This window comes from Scyliorhinus canicula, chromosome 13 (assembly GCF_902713615.1).
Source record: "Scyliorhinus canicula chromosome 13, sScyCan1.1, whole genome shotgun sequence".
Classification (NCBI taxonomy): Eukaryota; Metazoa; Chordata; class Chondrichthyes; order Carcharhiniformes; family Scyliorhinidae; genus Scyliorhinus; species Scyliorhinus canicula.
The window spans coordinates 55,186,974-55,206,898 of record NC_052158.1 but is presented as its reverse complement, the minus strand read 5'-3'; the positions used below and the strand labels follow the sequence as shown (position 1 = coordinate 55,206,898).

Genomic DNA, 19,925 nt, shown 5'->3' with positions numbered 1-19,925 from the left:
GATAAACTCAACCTCGACGCACGAGCAACCGAAGCTAAGGAGATCTTCTCCCACTGGCTCCGCTGTGCCGAGGCCTACCTCGCCTCCTCCAAAATGCCTCCCTCCGATCGACGGCCTCAAGCTGCGCCTCCTCCATGCCCAGGTGAGCCATCGAATCTCTGTGATGATTGAAAAAGCCGACATGTATGATGCGGCTATCGCGACGCTGAAGGAGCATTTCGTGAAGCCTGTAAACGAGGTGTTCGCGCGGCACCTTCTCACTCCCCGCCGAGTACCTGGAGAACCTGACTCTACTCACCAGAAACTGCAACTAGCAGGATGTGAAGGCCGAGGAGCACATGAAGCTGCAGATCCGGGACACCTACATGGCTAGGGTCCGGTCTAACTTCGTCACGAAGCGACTGCTGGAAAATGGGGTTTCGGACCTGCAGGACATGGTGGGCCACCTCATTAGAGGTGGCCTACCAGAGCCTCAGCGCGTTCCCTGCAGACCCAGCAAACCACTCATAGGCACCACCGACGTGGCCCTCACCAGGTCCAACTACATCACAGGCTTGTGCCGCGCGGCTGCCCAGACCGGGGGTCCGCCCTGCGACTTCTGCGGTCAGGGCCAACACCCACGGCAGCGTTGCCCAGCCCGCACTGCAACATGCAACGACTGCGGCAAAATTTTGCCAGAGTCTGCCTGGCCCAACATAAAGCCCCAAAGTCTAAAGCGTACCAGGCCCGATCCATGGACTCACAGGCACTCAGACCCCGCAATGTGGCTGCGTGTCGGCCAGGAATGCCCCCTTCAGACACGTCATCTGCCTCGTGCAACTCGTGGGGGGCGCCATCTTTCACGCTCCCCGTCACGTGCGACTCTTGGGGGCGGCCATCTTGGCTGCCATATTCAAAAACAACCAACACTTGCGACCGATGTTATTCGCCATCTTATTCGCCATATTCAACTCGGCCTGACGCGTGCGACTCGTTGGGGCTGCCATCTTGTGACTCCGATACCTCCAACGACGCAGACTACCCGCAGCTCAGCGCCGTCACCCAGTCAATGCACCTGAAAAATTCAATGATTGTCGTACGGGTCAACGGGCATGAGACCCCATGTCTTTTCGACTCCGGGAGCACAGAGAGCTTCGTCGACCCCGACACGGTAAGGCGCTGCTCCCACCACATCTACCCCGCGCCCCAGACAATCTCCCTTGCCTCCGGATACCATTTGGTGCAGATCCAGGGATACTGTTTCATAAACCTTGTGATACAGGGCTCAGAATACACCCAATTTAATCTGTATATCCTCCCTCACCTCTGCGTCCCCCTACTGCTTGGACTAGACTTCCAATGCAGTCATTGAAGCCTGGCCCTAAAGTTCGACAGACCCTTACCCCCTCTCACTGTTTGTAGCCTCGCGGCCCTTAAGGTCGCCACCCCCACCGCTTTTCGCAAACCTCACCCCCGACTGTAAACCCGTTGCCACCAGGAACAGATGGTACAGTGCACAAGACATGACTTTTATCAAGTCAGAGGTCCAGCGACTCTTGAGGGAGGGGGTCATCGTGGCCAGCAGCAGCCCCTGGAGGGTACAAGTGGTAGTGGCTGACTCTTCCACTTCCTCAGGGTCCCTTTCGGTGTCACTAATGGGGTATCGGTCTTCCAGAGAATGACGGACCGAATGGTGGACTAGTACAGGCTGCGGGCTACATAACCGTATTTGGATAACGTCACCATCTGCGGCCATGATCAGCAGGACCACGGTGCGAACCCTTAGAGGTTCCTTCAAACCGCCCAATCCCTTAACCTCACATATAACAAACAGAAGTGCGTTTTCCGCACAACCCAGCTAGCCATCCTCGGCTATGTTGTGGAAAACAGAGTCCTAGGGCCCGACCCCGACTGCATGCGCCCCCTCCTGGAACTCCTCCTTCCCTACAGCCTCAAGGCCCTCAAATGATGACTGGGGCTATTCTCCTATTATGCCCAGTGGGTCCCCAACTATGCGGACTAAGCCCGCCCACTTATCAAAGCCACGATATTCCCTCTGCCGGCAGAGCCCCGCTCGGCCCTCAGCCACATCAAGGCAGATATCATTAAGGCCGCGATGCACGCGGTGGACGAGCCCCCTTCCAGGTAGAGAGCGATGCATCAGACGTCACCCTGGCCACCACCCTCAACCAGACGAGCAGGCCAATAGCCTGCTTTTCCCGAACTCTCAACGCCTCCGAGATCCGACACTCCTCTGTCGAGAAGGAAGCTCAAGCTTCTCCAATGTGCGGCATTGGATGCACTACCTAGCCAGTAGGAGGTTCACCTTCGTCACCAACCAATGGTCGGTAGCCTTCATATTTCACAACGCACAACGGGGCAAAATTAAAAATGACAAAATCTTGAGGTGGAGGATCGAACTCTCCAACTACAATTACAGTATCAAGTATCATCCTGGGGTGCTCAACGAGCCCTCAGATGCCCTGTCCCGTGGCACATGCGCAAGATGACCGACTTCGGGCTATCCACGATGACCTCTGTCACCTGGGGGTCACCCAGCTTACCCACTTTATTAAGTCCCGTAACCTGCCCTACTCCACCAAGAAGGTCAGGGCCATGACCAGGGACTGCCACATCTGCGCAGAGTGCAAACCGCAGTACTATCGGCCAGAAAAGGCTCATCTGGTAAAGGCCTCCCAGCCCTTTGAGCGCCTCAGTATTGACGCCAAAGGGCCCCTCCCATCCACCAACCTCTTCCCTTTCGCTGTCCCTTGTCCGGACATGACCTCGGCCACTGTTATAAAGGCACTGCACAGCATCTTCACCCTGTTCGGTTTCCCTGCATACAACCACAGTGCCCGGGGCACATCGTTTATGAGCGATGAGCTGCGTCAGTACTTGCTCCATAAGGACATTGCCTCGAGCAGGACTATGAGCTACAATCCGCAGGGAAACGGGCAGGTGGAGAGGGAGAACGCGATGGTATGGAAGGCCATTCTTCTTGCCCTCTGGTCTAGAAGTCTCCCGATTCCCCGCTGGCAGGAGGTCCTCCCTGGCGCACTCCACTCCATTAGGCCACTCCTCTGCACAGCCACGAATGAGACCCCTCAGAACCGTGTGTTTATCTTCCCTAGGAAGCCCATCTCTGGGGTCTCGCTTCCATCCTGGCTGACAACTCCGGGGTCCGTCCTTCTCCGGAAGCATACGAGGAGCCATAAGACCGAACCCCTGGTCGAGAGGGTCCAGCGGCTGCACGCCAACCCCTGATACGCCTACGTCGCGCACAAAGACGGACGGCAAGATCCGGTCTCCCTACGGGACCTGGTGCCCGATGGTTCCCCAGCCAATGCGCCCTTGCCCCGCTGCCTACCGCCACCCCCTATCCTCCTTGCACCCCCCTGGGGCTTCTGTACTGTCCCTCGTCTAAACTGCCGCCATCCACCACCCCCCTGCCTACCCCCTCCCCTCAACCGATGCTGACAAGCCAGACTGAAGCTCCAGACAACACGCTCTGAGTCATCAACTGCAACGCGGCACCCACTGCACCGCTAGAGCTGAGGAGGTCCAAGAGAACAATCTGGCCTCCAGACAGACTGAATATATGACGACTCCACTTCACCCCCGTTGGACTTCATTTTTTTTAAACAGGGGGTGAATGTGGTGAATATATTCACCATAGTATAAACTGTCTGCTTAGTACTGTGGCCTATGGCCAGGAAATAGTAATACGATCTACCCTGTCTGTATAGTACTGTGGCCACCTGTGGGCGGCACTCATTGTTCCTGAACTCACAGGCAGCCACGTTCTCAGTTAATAAAGCCTCTGTTCACTCATTCTCATCGTCTTGCAGTGATTTGATGGTACAACAATGGTAAAGGTGATACCCGTACAGAACACAATTCCTCTGGAGCCAGCTTGGATCTCACAGACAAGTATCTCGGCGACACTCAGCTGAATCGTAGCCGGGATGTCTTGGGGTATCAGGGTTTGAATATTGCCTTTGACATGAAGCACGGGCCAAGCATCAGGCACAGAGTCCTCGAACCAAGAAATGGTGGGTTCACTCCCATGATCAGTATTTCGACTAAGAGCATCAGCATTCTTGTTAATTTAGTCAGATCTGTACCTGGTCTGGGATCAGAACGGGGCGAGTTCAGTAGCTTATCGGATTTCCGTTGGCACATGTTTTGAAGCAGCTGAGTGGGTTGTTGTGTGTAAACATTTCAAACTCTGCACCAATAAGAATGTATTTTGTTATGATATGGCAGGTGGTAAGTGCCAGGCTGCCTCAATCCCAAAGGGAAACTTGAACAAACTATCTCGACTATTTGAAATTTGTATTTTATGATTGGATTGGATTTGTTTATTGTCACGTGAACCGAGGGACAGTGAAAAGTATTTTTCTTCGAGCAGCTCAACAGATCATTCAGTACATGGGAAGAAAAGGGAATTAAACAAAATTCAAGAAAATACATAATAGCGCAACACATGATATACAATGTAACTACATAAGCATTGGCATCGGATGAAGCATACAGGGTGTAGTGTTAATGAGGTCAGTCAATAAGAGGGTCATTTAGGAGTCTGGTGACGGTGGAGAAGAAGCTGTTATTGAGTAGGTATCTGAAGTTAGGGAAAGAATTTCAAACCACTTATGAAGATTTAAAAACAACTAAATGTAAACATTTATCAAACAATAAGAAAAATTGAACCTTAATGACACAGGATTATATTTACACAGTTAACAGCACTTCTACAAATTTTCCCCAAAGGGTTTCTGCTTAATTAACGTCAAGATAAACATTTATTTTAGGAATTCCTACACAGACTTTTCTCTTTCATTTGATACTGGGACCAAGGCTTCTCTCCAAACCCTTTCTCTGAGAAGGACTTAAGTGCTTCTTCACAGGCCGATTGCCAGCACACCCTAGTTTAGGATCTCAAAACCATACCCACTAATAGAGCCTTCAATCGTTCTTTAATTATATTTTTTAATTTATTTTGTCATTAACTCTTTTGTGTTACATTCCTTAAGGAGCTCCTTTGCTCAGGAATTACAGGCCTTTCATCATATTTCATGGATAGTCTCTTTGGGTAAATGTAAACTTGTATACTTTGCTTTATTTCAAGTGCATTTTGTTTTAAGTATATTTGTTGAGATTTTGCTTTTTAAAGAATTTCTCAACAAAGTTACAAAATAAAACATCCCTACAGTAGGAAAATATACGTGAGTACAGAGTGGAATAGGAGAATGTCATAGATTTCATAGAATTTACAGTGCAGAAGGAGGCCATTCAACCCATCGAGTCTGCACTGGCTCTTGGAAAGAGCACACTACCCAAGGTCAACACCTCCACCCCACCCCCATAACCCAGTAACCCCACCCAACACTAAGGGCAATTTTGGACACTGAGGGCAATTTTTCATGGCCAATCCATCTAACCTGCACATTTTTGGACTGTGGGAGGAAACCGGAGCACCCGGAGGAAACCCACACGCACACGGGGAGGACGTGCAGACTCCGCACAGACAGTGACCCAAGCCGGGAAACGAACCTGGGACCCTGGAGCTGTGAAGCGATTGTGCTATCCACAATGCTACCGTGCAATCGGCTCGATACAATCATTCAACAGGATTAGGTACTCATAGTGAATCTCCAGAGCCAACGAATAGACAGGATAAGGTCATAAAAAAAAACAGAATGAAATGGTGCCCCCCTCCCCACCGCGCCATTCCCGCTCCGAAGCCAAGGAAACTGGTATCGGTTTTCAGTATGATAGAGAAATGGAAATTTAGGGACAGGTAATGAATGAGATGAGCTTCTGCTCGATAGTCTAAAAGGAATTTTCACATGCTGAGGGCCAACTCCATGATGCTCCGTGAAGAATCACATCTTGTGAACCCTTCACCACCACCCCCGTGTAACCCCCCCTCACCCCCCCCCCCCCCCTCCCTCCTTTTATTTGCTCTGGTCTGCCCAACATGTCATGGAGCAAAGCACCACCTGTGCCCAGCCTTCAATTGGCCTATAGCAGCGATCCAAGCCAAGGAACCCACACATTCCCCTCTCCGCCCGAGGCCAAATCACTCCCAGACCACTCAGATCATCAGCATTTTTGCCTTCCCTAGAGATCTACTGCCCAACATATCAGACTTCTCTGCCCAGAAAATTAACCACTTTCCTGGTTTGATTATCAAGTTAAACTTGAACAAGTGGTCAGATGGCGTCTAGTATTAGGATACCAGACCAGACCCCAAACTTTTGTTAGGAAACTGGACGAGAACACCAGACAACTTTTTCAATTTGTAAAACAGTGAGGAAAGGATACTTCACCTTAGAAATAGTGACTCTGACCAATAGCTATCTTTTATGTTAAAACAAACTTTCATTTAAAAATAGAATTAACCACATTAACATCAAAGAAATAGTTTTGCAATTAACCGTTATACAATTCTTAAAGGAAAAAGTTTAACTTACTTCAACACGTCACTAATTCCAATTCAGCAACCCAATACAGTTTAAATGCCACTGATAAATTAAGTTAACAAAACTGATTACTTGCTGATCTGTGCAGACTTTTGGAGAGCGAGAGACCCTTTCAGGAACAATCTGAAAATCATCCTGTCTTGTCAGACTTTTCTGCTCAACCTAACAGCAAACTACAGACAGACCTGGTTCCTTTGATTAATCTCATCAACTGCATTCCACTGAGATATTCCATCACCTGCTTAGCTAGGGCTAAATACAATTCCTCATAACCTATCTACTCTCCAGGCAATCTCCAGCAATCAAAGCAATCTAATATCCCATTAGCCTTCTCCCTGTAAACAAGTAAATGATTAAAATCAATCGTTAACTCACCTTTTCGACACCTTAATTACAGCTTTAGTAGACACACTGCCTAAATGTATTTTAAGCCAGGGATTTTAATAGCATTACTGCCACAGATAAGAAATATATGTAACAATTTCTATATTTGTCAAACTAGTCTTTCAAGGGTCTCCTCGAACATTGAGCTGAAGGTGAACACAAAGAGGGATTGGAAATTCACATGTATGCAGGTGGCAGGGACATTAAAAAGCCAGAACAGCATTCTTGTGTATTTGTATTTGTAAAGTCCTCTAGTGTTGTGCGGGAATGTTTTCTTTTCAGTGTTTTCCTCAGTGATGGGTAGCTGGTTATAAACATGATCCAAATGTAGACTGCGGAAATGAGGATTTGTAATGTTGCCTCAATCCTAGGTAGAGGGTAAATCATTGCATTCAGTGCTCAGTAATCCAGCCAGAACCTCAGTTTTCTGCCTTCCTTCCTCGTGAGGTGAATGGTCCCGATGACCTTCGGATAACACCAAGTCATTCTGCAGTTACTCGCTGACTCTCTCCCAGTGATGGGATATGATCCGGTGGTTAGGAATCCTTTCTGGTTAGTTATCTGCCGTTCCAACCTGTCACAATATCCAATGTTATTATCGTCCTTACTGACAACTGCCCTGTACTTGGTGAGAGTTGAAATGAGCTGCTTCCTGAGACTCCTCCAACTCTCCGAATTGAGTTAGGAATGTTTTCCGTGACCAGGGACAGCTATCATGGAGTTGGCAGTTTAAGGACAGCTATGGGCATTCTCGGTTGGAGGGAAATATCTTTGTCACTGAAATTGGCAATCTGTAGGGGTATCCTTCCTTTTTCTCCCACAGTGACCTCTGTGGGCGGGCACCCCGTAGTGAATGCCCCATAGTGGGTGAGACCCAGCTCCACTCAGAAGGCTAAAGTCAGTTCTCCGTGGGCTGCTCACTTCCCCCACTATAACATAGAAACATAAAAAATAGGAGCAGGAGGAGGCCATTCGGCCCATTGAGCAGCTCAATCATTCATTATGATCATAGAACAGTACAGCACAGAACAGGCCCTTCGGCCCTCAATGTTGTGCCGAGCAATGATCACCCTACTCAAACCCACGTATCCACCCTGTACCCGTAACCCAACAACCCCCCCCTTAACCTTACTTTTTAGGACACTACGGGCAATTTAGCATGGCCAATCCACCTAACCCGCACATCTTTGGACTGTGGGAGGAAACCGGAGCACCCGGAGGAAACCCACGCACACACGGGGAGGACGTGCAGACTCCACACAGACAGTGACCCAGCCGGGAATCGAACCTGGAGCTGTGAAGCATTTATGCTAACCACCATGCTACCGTGCTGCCCCCGGTATGGCTGATCATCTAACTCAGAATCCTCTTTCCGCCTTCTCCCAATATCCTTTGATCCCTATAGCCCCAAGAGCTAACTGCTTCTTGATAACATGATGTTTTGGCATCAATACCTTCTGTGGTACAGATTTCCACAGATTCACCACTCTCTGGGTGAAACTCCTGTTTAGATAAACTGGACAAAGAAAAACTGTTCCCATTAACCGATTGTACAAGGAAAGGTGGATTTAAGGTTTCTGGCAAGATATACAGGGGTTGACTGGAGGAAGAATTTTTTAATGCAAAATGGTAGTGATCTGGAACTCATTGTCCAATATGATAGTGGAAGTGGAGATGATGAATGATTTCAAATGGAAATTGGATGGACACATGAGGGAAATAAACTTTCAGAGCTATGGGGAGAGAGTAGAGGAATGGGACTGAATGGTTGCTTCACAGAGAAGCAGCATGGAACCAAAAGTCCGAATGACTGCCTCCTGTGTCAAAATCCTGGGACTTCCTCCCTAACAGCACTGTGGATGTACCTACACCACTTGGACGGCAGCGATTCAAGAAGGCAGTTGACCATCACCCTCTCAAGGGCAACTAGGGATGGGCAATGAATGGTGGCCTCACCAGCGGTGCCCAGATACTTTGAATGAATTTTAATAAAAGGCAATTTTGAAGTCTGAGCATAGACATAAAGACACAAAAAAAACAAAATACCACACAGATGCTGGAAATCTGAAATCGGAGCAGAAAACTCTGGAAACACTCAGTAGGTCAGGCAGCGTTTGTAGAGAAAGAAACAATGCTTCAGGCTGGTGACCATTATTCAGAGGTCAGAATGAGTTGAAGAACATTTGCAAGTTTGTGGAACAAAGATGGTTGACCTTTACTGCAGACAAATGTTTAAGTGTTATGTATAGAGGGCGGCACGATGCCGCAGTGGTTAGCACTGCTGTCTCACGGAACCTGGCACCTCCAGGTTCGATCCCGGCTCTGGGTCACTGGAGTTTGCACATTCTCCCCGTGTTTGCGTGGGTTTCACCCCCACAACCCAAAGATGTGCAGGGTAGGTGGATTGGCCACGCTAAATTGCCCCTTAATTGGAAAAAATGAATGGATACTCTAAATTAATTTTTTTTTTTAAGTGTTATGTATAGAAGGGGGAAATGGATGACACCTAACACTTTATGAATGGTGTTGCAGTAGCTAAAATGAAGTTGGGCATTCCCTTCCCTTCCCAACATCATCATCACCTGAGTCTTGATAGACCAACACTCACTTTGCGCAATCATTGAAGAGCAGCAGTTAACAAAATCAAAGGGACACTGAACTACATGGAGGCAAAGCAGCAGAGAGTTAGATCAAACTCTGCAGGGCTCTGTATAGAACTCACCTTTGAATAGTATATCGAGTTATGGGCACCAATACCCAATGAAGATATTGAAGCGTTCGTGAAAATGAAGAGAATGAATGAAGAATGAGCTGATAGTCTTTCCCAAATTAAGTATCTTTTGGCATTGTGATAATTCAATAACTTAGCTACAGAGAGTTATTTGTTGTCTTCTAACAAACACATACTAAATACTCCTGAGTCAATGTCACTTTATAAATTTAAGAATAACATTTATCCAGGAAATAAAGAAAAAGCAGAAATTGAAGAGTCTCCGCCGACGAAATCAACCGTTGTAAGTTCAAAAGGTAATAGAGATGAAATTTTCACTCGGTTTTGTTTGGTAAGCTGTTAATTATAATCAATTATTGTTTGGTTATTATAGTGAAACTACTAAACGTTACTAATTTTCCAGGAATAGACATTTAGAATCCTGTGGGCAGTTCAGGTCACCAGAGAACAGAAAGGATATTCCAAGAAGGTTAGAGAGCAGAGCAGCCAGAATAAGAGAATGGAGGGATTGAATTATGCAGACTAACTAGATAATTTGGTGACATTCTCCCTGCACCAGTGCAGATTGAGAGATGTTAGGATTACTGTGTTTAGGATTCTAAATGGATGGACAATGAAGACCTGGACAAGCCAGCTTATCCAGAACAGTCGAAGCAGGGGGACAAGGCTTGTGTTTGAAGTGGGTAGGTTTAAAAAGAATTTGCCAAAGTAATGCAGTCTTATTTAACCACTCCCCTCCACCAGCCCCTTCACACAACTGTGATTTAAAAACCCAAATATAACCTGCCTTTTGCCTTTCTTTAGTTTTAACGAGGATGGATTTATGGTAAACGAGTCTGGTTCTAGAGAGACAGGCCCGTGATTCTAATATTGAAGGGAGACACTTGTAGTACAACGAGGTAACAGATGGGCTATGCTAAAGTGTGATATAGATAATATGCCACTGATATCAGCCAGTCATGTGTTAGGGAGAGAGTTTGGAATCATGCATAGGACCAACATATCTACTCAGTAACTTGTTTAGATGTAGTTCTAATGAACAGGTATATGCAGATGCCAGAGGAGGTCTACAGTCTAAGAACCAAGTCCTGGGATGACACGGTGATACCGTGGTTAGCACTGCTGCCTCGCGACGCTGAGGACCCAGGTTCGATCCCGGTCCCTGATCAAAGTCAGTGTGGAGCTTGCACATTCTCCCCATGTCTTGTTGGTCTCACCCCCACAACCCAAAGATGTGCAGGGTAGGTGGATTGGCCACACTAAATTGCCCCTTAATTGGAAAAAAACAGAATTGGTACTCTAAATTTGAAATAAAAAACAAATCCTGCTCCTAGAGTCCTCAGATACATGGATTATCCCAGTGCAGATTCTATCCTGAGATTGAGGCAATGATTTGTAATTGGTGCTTCCTGTAACTGCATTTCCTGAGATATAGGGGTTAGGTCATAAAGTAGGGACCAGATTGAGCAGCACTTACTTCATGGGGTTAGAACATAGAACATAGAGTGCAGAAGGAGGCCATTCGGCCCAAATCCCCGTAACCGACCCACTTAAGCCCTCACTTCCACCCTCTCCCCGGAACCCAATAACCCCTCCTCACCTGTTTTGGTCACTAAGGGCAATTTACCATGGCCAATCCACCTAACTTGCACATCTTTGGACTGTGGGAGGGAACCGGAGCACCCGGAGGAAACCCACGCAGACACGGGGAGAACGTGCAGACTCCGCACAGACAGTGACCCAGCCGGGAATCTAACCTGGGATCCTGGCGCTGTGAAGCCACAGTGCCAGCCACTTGTGCCACCTTGCTCCCTAGTTAGTTCAGGTCAGGAGTCCCAAGATTAATAGAGACTTTGTGCTCACAGCTGCTTTCTCCATTCACTCAAATATTTTGATGGGAGACATTTTGAGAGACAGTTTACAAACTGAACATTAGGATGTGTGGAATCAGGACTGCTTTAGAATGGAACTCACACAAGGAAAGCAACAAGAGCACTGGGAACTGCAGATGGAAAATACTCAAGGGTGAACAGAGGTGAAGGATAGCAGGGGTGAGGAAAACGGGGAAGAGAAATGACAGTGAGGGGATCTGAGTGAGGGGTTGTCAGTGAGGGGATCTGAGTAAGGGGAGTGACAATGAGGAGGATTGGAGTGGGGGGTTGACAGTGAGGGGATCTGAGTAGGGGGTTGACAGTGAGGGGTATCAGGGTGAGGGGTTGGCAGTGAGGAGGATTGGAGTGGGGAGATTGACAGTGAGGGGTATCAGAGTGAGGGGAGTGACAGTGAGGTGGATCGGAGATAAAGTGAGGGAGTCCTCGTCAGCTGAACATTAGAAATTTAAATGTACGGATGGATTGTTTGACTTGATGTAAAGTTATGTAAACGTTCCCAGTGATGACAATACCTGAATGAGAGAACGCAAGGATTCATGTCTCTGGCTGGATTGCTATGATTGCACACACATAGCAGTCAAAGCATCTCCAGCTTAATCAGCCACAAGGGATTCATTCCATCAAAGGTCTGGAGCACAAGAAATTGTATCTCGTTCTCCTGAAGAGGTTCTGAGCCTTATATAAATTAACGATAAGGGCACAATTCTCCAGAACAATTTTGAAGTACCACGAATTGCCACGATTTTCCCGGTGATCGGCCCGGCGAGGCCAGCAACACTATTCAACGTTAATTGGTCCACTTAATGAGGCTTCCCGCCCCAAATGCCTGCTCGCCAGCTGATTCACCGGGACTGCACTCGCCAGCCCACCCCCCATCCCACCCCACCCCCCCCGCTAACAACAATAAGCAGCACTTAGGCTTCATTTACTCAGCCAACCCCAGCCAGCTCACAACAATGGCGCCGAGGAGACCAGCCCCAAGATTTGGGGATGCTGACCTGCGGATGCTCCCGGACGTGGGGGAGGCTAGGAGGGATGTCCTGTTCCCCCGAGGGTCCCGGAGGGTGAGCCACAGGGTAGCCAGTGCTGCCTGGGGCGAGGTAGCCAGCCGGCCGCCTCCACATCTGGTCTGTATCTTGTGGACGCAACTGGATGTAGTGGTGGCGCTAGGAGGGCAAAGCACATCGAGCATCACTGAGGGCACCGGGGGAGAGGGACGGGGTAGATAGGGGGTGGAGTGGGTGCACCATCGGGAGAAAGTGGGGGCATATATTGAACAATAAACATCCTTGTGCACAAACAGCTGGAAGCCTCTGTCACGTTCTTCCGCAATGCATTGCTGCGTGTAGGTTTACATAGAACATACTGTGCAGTAGGAGGCCATTCGGCCCATCGAGTCTGCACCGACCCACTTAAGCCCTCACTTCCACCCTATCCACATGACCCAATAACCCTCCTAAACATTTTTGGTCACTAAGGGCAATTTAGCATGGCCAAACCACCTAACCTGCACGTCTTTGGACTGTGGGAGGAAACCGGAGCACCTGGAGGAAACCCACGCAGACACGGGGAGAACGTGCAGACTCCGCACAGACAGTGACCCAGCGGGGAATCGAACCTGGGACCCTGGCGCTGTGAAGCCACAATGCTATCCACTGTGCTTTGAGCGAGCACTCAGCAAACAGGCAGGGGTCAGATTATGGCATAGATTGAAGAGCACCAGTGCCCAGCTCTCTGTGGGCTATTAATACCCACCCTGCCCTTGGCAGTGACCCACAAACAGTGCTGACACAGTCCCTGTACCCTGGAGTGATCTAACACATACGCTCGGAGGGTGGGAAATGGAGGTGGCAGATAGGTAAGAATGTGATGATGGACCAGGCCATGTCCTTGGTGAATTGGCCCAGTATGAGGGCCTCCTTGGCCCTCCGGGCTTGCCAGGTCCTCATTGCTGCTGCCTCCCCTGCAATCTCCGACTGGACCTCTGGTTCCTCCCCGTCCTCGCCTCCCAGCCCCTGCTGGTCTGGCACCTCATCATCATCCCCTTACCTATCTCCCTCTTCCTCCACCTCCTTCTCCTAGGTGGCCACATGTTCCTCGTCACCCACCTCCAGGTCTTCATCCCGCTGCTGTGCCAAGGTTATGGAGGACACAGCAGACCACCACAAAGCGGGCGACCCTCCGGGCGGCATACTGGAGTACACCTCCGGAGTGGACGAGGTGTCAGATCCGCAAATAGAGGAGTCCAAAGCACCCCTGAATGACAGTCCATTTGGCTGCATGGGCCTCGTTCTAATGGGTCCCCGCTTCGGTCTCCGGCCTCCATATTGGCATCATTAGCCAGGTCCTCAGCGGATATCCTTTATCCTCCAAGAGCCAGTCATCCATCCTGGGCTGCTCCTCGAAGAGAGCAGGGATGACCGACTGCCCCAGGATGTAGCTGTTGTGCACACTCCCCAGGAAACGGGCACACACATGCATTATCTGCAACTGGTGGTCGCACAGGAGCTGTATGTTGAAGGAGTGGAATCCTTTTTGGTTAACATCGGACACCCCCAGTTGGCCCGGTGAGCGCAGTGCACCATGTGTGGCATCTATTCTCCCTGGACCTGGGACACCCCAGCGATGGTGGAGAAACCTGCTGCCAGGGCATCCTGTTGGGTCTGGTCCATGTCAAAAATGATGTAGTCTTCCACCTGGGCAGACAGGGTACTCGTAAACAGCCGGATGCACCTGTGGTCTGTGAGATACCACACAGGTCCCCGCTCGAGCCCAGGAATGATCCAGTGGTGTAAAAGTTCAGGGTTGCAGTGACCTTGACGGCCTTCGGGAGTGGGTGTCCTCCTCCCCCACATGGTGCCAAGTCCGTGAGGATATGGCACAGGTGTTGCACCGTCTCCATTTTGAGGCGGAGCCTCCTGCTGTCCATCGTTTGCTCGAATGACCAGCGGCGCCTGTACACCCTAGGCCGTCATAAGATTCCCCCTCAGGGTCCCTCCCATGCCTGATTGCCGGCCGGGTCCTCAGGGTGTGTGGGTGGGGTCTGGCACATGGACCGCTGCCTCGAGCATCTGCAGATGCTGCTGATGCTGCCGTCTTCTCCGGTATCTGGCTGCATCGCGTATTCCGAAGAGTTTTGCCATTTAGACCTATCAAAATGCAGTAATTCAAATTTGTCTGGATTAATCTCCATTTGCCAATTTCTCTTCTCAAGTATCCAACCTATCTACATCTTGCTGTATCCTCTAACAATCCTCAAATCTATCTCCCATTCCACCAACCTGTCATCCACGACCTCAGTAATCAGACGAGGAAGTACCCTGGAGGGTGTCCACGTGGCAGTAGGGATAAGTCCTTCAAACATTGGAGTTCATCCATGGGGTTCATTAGGTTGTTGTCAACAAAGAGTCCTCTCAACCTCAGACAATTCACAACCAGATGCTGCCAATACAGATGTTAGCCAACGGGAAGATGTGCCTGGAATGTGACGATAAACTAAAATTGCAAGGTTGTAATGAGGACACGGGTACGCTCTAGTTAGCTGTAAATTTCAAACTTAAACCAGGAAATTCTCCATCACTCCATGTTTGATTACGTAGATAGAGTTCGATAAAATAAAGGAGGCGAAGATAGAACAAAACAGCACAGAACAGGCCCTTCGGCCCTCGATGTTGTGCCGAGCATTGTCCGAAACCAAGATCAAGCTATCCCACTCCCTGTCATTGTGGTGTGCTCCATGTGCCTATCCAATAACTGCTTGAAAGTTCCTAAAGTGTCCGACTCCACTATCACAGCAGGCAGTCCATTCCACACCCTAACCACTCTCTGAGTAAAGAACCTACCTCGGATATCCCTCCAATATCTCCCACCCTGAACCTTATAGTTATGGCCCCTTGTAACAGCTACATCCACCCAAGGAACGTCCACTCTATCTATCCCCCTCATCATCTTATAAACCTCTATTAAGTCGCCTCTCATCCTCCTTCACTTCAATGAGAAAAGCCCTAGCTCCCTCAACCTTTCCTCATAAGTCCTACCCTCCAATCCAGGCAGCATTCTGGTAAAACTCCTTTGCACCCTTTCCAATGCTTCCACATCCTTCCTATAATGAGGTGACAAGAACTGCACACAATACTCCAAATGTGATCTCACCAGGGTCCTGTACATTTGCAGCATAAAACCACGGCTCTTAAACTCAAGTTCCCTGTTAATAAAAGCTAACACACAATAGGCCTTCTTCACGGCTCTACTTGAGTGGCAACCTTCTGAGATCTGTGGACATAGAACATAGAACATAGAAAATTACAGCGCAGTACAGGCCCTTCGACCCTCGATGTTGCACCGTCCTGTGAAACCTCTCTAAAGTCCCTCTACACTATTCCCTCATCATCCATATGCCTACCATTTGAATGCGTTTAGTGTTGGCGAGTCCACTACTGTTGCAGGCAGGGCATTCCACGCCCTTACTACTCGCTGAGTAAAGATCCTACCTCTGACATCTGTCCTATATCTATCTCCCCTCAATTTAAAGCTATGTCCCCTCGTGCTGGACATCACCATCTGAGGAAAAAGGCTCTCAATGTCCACCCTATCTAATCCTCTGATCATCTTGTATGCCTCAATTAAGTCACCTCTTAACCTTCTTCTCTCTAACGAAAACAGCCTCAAGCCCTTCAGCCTTTCCTCATAACATCTTCCCTCCAAACCAGGCAACATCCTTGTAAATCTCCTCTGTACCCTTTCCAATGCTTGCACATCCTTCCTATAACGTGGCGACCAGAACTGCATGCAATACTCCATGAACCCCAAGATCTCTCTGTTCCTCCACATTCCTCAGAACCTTGCCGTTGACCCTGAAATCCGTACTCAAATTTGTCCGACCAAAATAATTCACCTCGCACTTATCAGGGTTAAACTCCATCTGCCATTTTTCGGCCCAGCTCTGCATCCTATCAATGTCTCTTTGCTGCCTACAACAGCCCTCCATCTCATCCACTACTCCACCAATCTTTGTGTCATCATCAAATTTACTGACCCACCCTTCAGCCCCCTCCAAGTCATTTATAAAAATCACAAATAGCAGAGGACCCAGCACTGATCCCTGTGGTACACCGCTGGTAACTGGTCTCCAGTCTGAAAATTTTCCATCCACCACCACCCTCTGTCTTTTCTGTGATAGCCAGTTACCTATCCAAATTTCCCTCTATCCCACACCTCCTTTCATTTTTTCATGAGCCAACCATGGGGAACCTTACCAAACGCCTTACTAAAATCCATGTATACCACATCAACTGCTCTACCTTCATCTACACACTTAGTTACCTCCTCAAAGGATTCAACCAAATTTGTGAGGCAAGACTTTTCCTTCACAAATCCATGTTGACTATCCCGGATTAAGCTGCATCTTTCCAAATGGTCATTAATCCTATCCCTCAGGACCCTCTCCATTAAAGTACCGACCACCAAAGTAAGACTAACTGGCCTATTATTACCAGGGTCATTCCTATTCCCTTTCTTGAACAGAGGAACAACATTTGCCATTCTCCAGTTGTCTGGCACTATCCCCGTGGACAGTGAGGACCCAAAGATCAAAGCCGAAGGCTCTGCAATCTCATTCCTTGCTTCCCAACGAATCCTATGATATTTCCCATCTGGCCCTCGGGACTTGTCGACCCTCAGGTTGCTAATACATCTTCCCTCAGAACATCTACCTCCTCCAGCCTACCCACTTGTATCACACTCTCATCCTCAAAAACATGGCCCCTCTCCTTGGTGAACACTGAAGAAAAGTATTCATTCAATGCCTCTCCTATCTCTTCTGACTCCATGCACAAGTTCCCACTACTGTCCATGACCGGCTCTAACCTCACCCTAGTCATTCTTTTACTTCTCACATAAGAGTTAAAAAGCCTTGGGGTTTTCCTTGATCTGACCCGCCAAGGACTTCTCATGCCCCCTCCTAGCTCTCCTAAGCCCTTTTTTTAGCTCATTCCTTGCTACCTTGTAACCCTCAAGCGACCCAACTGAACCTTGTTTTCTCATCCTTACTTACGCTTCCTTTTTCCTCTTGACAAGACATTCAAGATCATTTGTGAACCATGGTTCCCTCACACGGCCATTTCCTCCCTGCCTGACAGGGACATACCTATCAAGGTCACGCAGTATTTGTTGCTTGAACAAGCTCCACTTTTCATTTGTGCCTTTCCCTGACAGTTCCTATTCCCATTTTATGCTCCCTAATTCTTGCCGAACCGCATCATAATTACCCCTCCCCCAATTATAAACCTTGCCCTGCCGTATGGCCCTATCCCTCTCCATTGCAATAGTGAAAGATACCAAATTGTGGTCACTATCTCCAAAGTTCTCTCCCACAAATAAATCTAACACTTGGCCCGGTTCATTACCCAGTACCAAATCCAACCTGGCCCCACCTCTTGTCGGCCTATTCACATATTGTGTCAGGAAACCCTCCTGCACACACTGTACAAAAACCACCCCATCCGAACTGTTCGACTTATAGAGGTTCCAATCAATATTTGGAAAGTTAAAGTCACCCATGCCAACTACCCTGAGACCTCCACACCAATCCATAATCTGCTTTGCAATTTCTTCCTCCACATCTCTATTACTATTTGGGGCCTATAGAAAACTCCTAACAACGTGACCGCTCCTTCCCTATTTCTAACTTCAGACCATATTACCTCAGTGGGCAGATCTGGGCAGCACGATGGCATAGTGGTTAGCACAATTGCTTCACAGCTCCAGGGTCCCAGGTTCGATTCCCGGCTGGGTCATTGTCTGTGCGGAGCCTGTACGTTCTCCCCGTGTTTGCGTGGGTTTCCTTTGGGTGCTCTGGTTTCCTCCCACAGTCCACAGTGCGGGTTAGGTGGATTGGCCATGTGTCCTAAAAATATTAAGTGGGGGTTGCTGGGTTATGGGGATAGGGTAAATATGTGGGCTTGAGTAGGGTGATCTTTGTAAGGGCCGGTGCAGGCTCGATGGGCTGAATGGCCTCCTTCTGCACTGTAGATTCTATGATCCCCCTCGAACTGCCTTTCTGCAGCCGTTAAACTATCATTGATTAACAATGCTACCTCTCCACCTCTTTTACCACCTTCCGTACTCTTACTGAAACATCTGTACCCCGGAACTTCCAACAACCATTCCTGTCCCTGTTCTAACCATGTTTCCGTAATGGCCACAACATCGTTGTCCCAAGTACCAATCCACGCTCCAAGTTCACCGACCTTATTCCAGATGCTCCTTGCATTAAAGTAGGCACACTTCAACCCACCTTCCTGCCTGCCAGTACACTCCTGCGACCTAGATACCCACCTCAGTACCTCACTACTCTCAACACTGGCTTGAAAATCGGAACAAAATATTTGTGTGTTATAATTCAGGATCAGGATGAAATCAAACCTTTCCCAAAATAAATAACTTATAATCCTATGATATTTTGAGAATGCCTGGCTGCTGAGATTAATTTGTTCTCTTTAAAAAATGCTTAAAATTTCACTGTCATTGTTTAAATTTGAGATTAAACTTTTACAGGGAAGGGATCAAAGAAAAAAAAAGAAGCTACCTCGGACAAAAATGAAGTTTCCATAGATGTTCAAGGTAATGGGTATGAACATTTCATATGATTTTCCTGAAAATGTGTGTGTTGGTATATGTGTGTGTGTATTTGAATGCGCATTTGGATGTATTTCAGTGTATAAGTGTGAGTGTTTGAGTGCGTGTTGGTCTGCAGGTATGTGTGTGCATCTGAGTGTATTTGTAGCCAAGCTTTTCCAGAACACCGGATCATGCCTACACTTAAAAGGAAGTCCGAAATTGTAGCAAGAGATCAGAAAACAGGAAGGCATCAGAGACGGGTTGGGGAGATCGCTAGTTAGATTCAGTTTACATGGAGATTGGATAGATGGACAGGTGACTGATAGCGGAAGGCTATCATGGTAGGTCATGGTAGGGTAGCTGGGCTGGGAAAGCTCTCCCACCCCTCCTGTGCTGGGAAAATACCGTGCTATCCACAGTTCTCTCTTCACTCCAGCTGTTGAATTTCCTGAGCTCTGGGAAATCCAGCCTGCAGCTGTTAAAATGGCTTCTAAAATATTACTCAAGCATTTAAATATTACAATTAATATAGAACCATAGAATTCCTGTAGTGCAGAAGAAGGCTATTTGGCCCATTTCTGAACTTCTGAAAGAGCCGCTGCCTAGACCCACTCTCCTGCTCTATCCTTGTAATCCCGTAACCCCACCTCACCTACACATCTTTGGACACAAAGGGGCAGTTTAGCATGGCCAATCCACCTAACCGGCACATCTTTGAACTGTGGGAAGAAACCAGAGCACCTGGAGGAAACCCATGCTGACACGGGGAGACTGTACAAACTGCACACACACAGTTATCCAAGGCGGAGTTGAACCTGGGTACTTGGTGCTGTG

General features: G+C 48.3%; 1 protein-coding gene across 3 annotated transcripts in view; it reads left to right on the top strand.

The window, feature by feature from the left end:
- Window positions 1–19,925, top strand: part of ky (kyphoscoliosis peptidase) — a 216,912-nt gene that overhangs the window by 125,377 nt on the left and 71,610 nt on the right. For all 3 annotated transcript variants that reach the window (XM_038817555.1, XM_038817554.1, XM_038817553.1), the window contains 2 exons: window positions 9,813–9,878; window positions 19,029–19,094. In XM_038817555.1, the coding sequence (XP_038673483.1) occupies window positions 9,813–9,878; window positions 19,029–19,094 (132 nt within the window). The remainder of the gene's footprint in view (window positions 1–9,812; window positions 9,879–19,028; window positions 19,095–19,925) is intronic.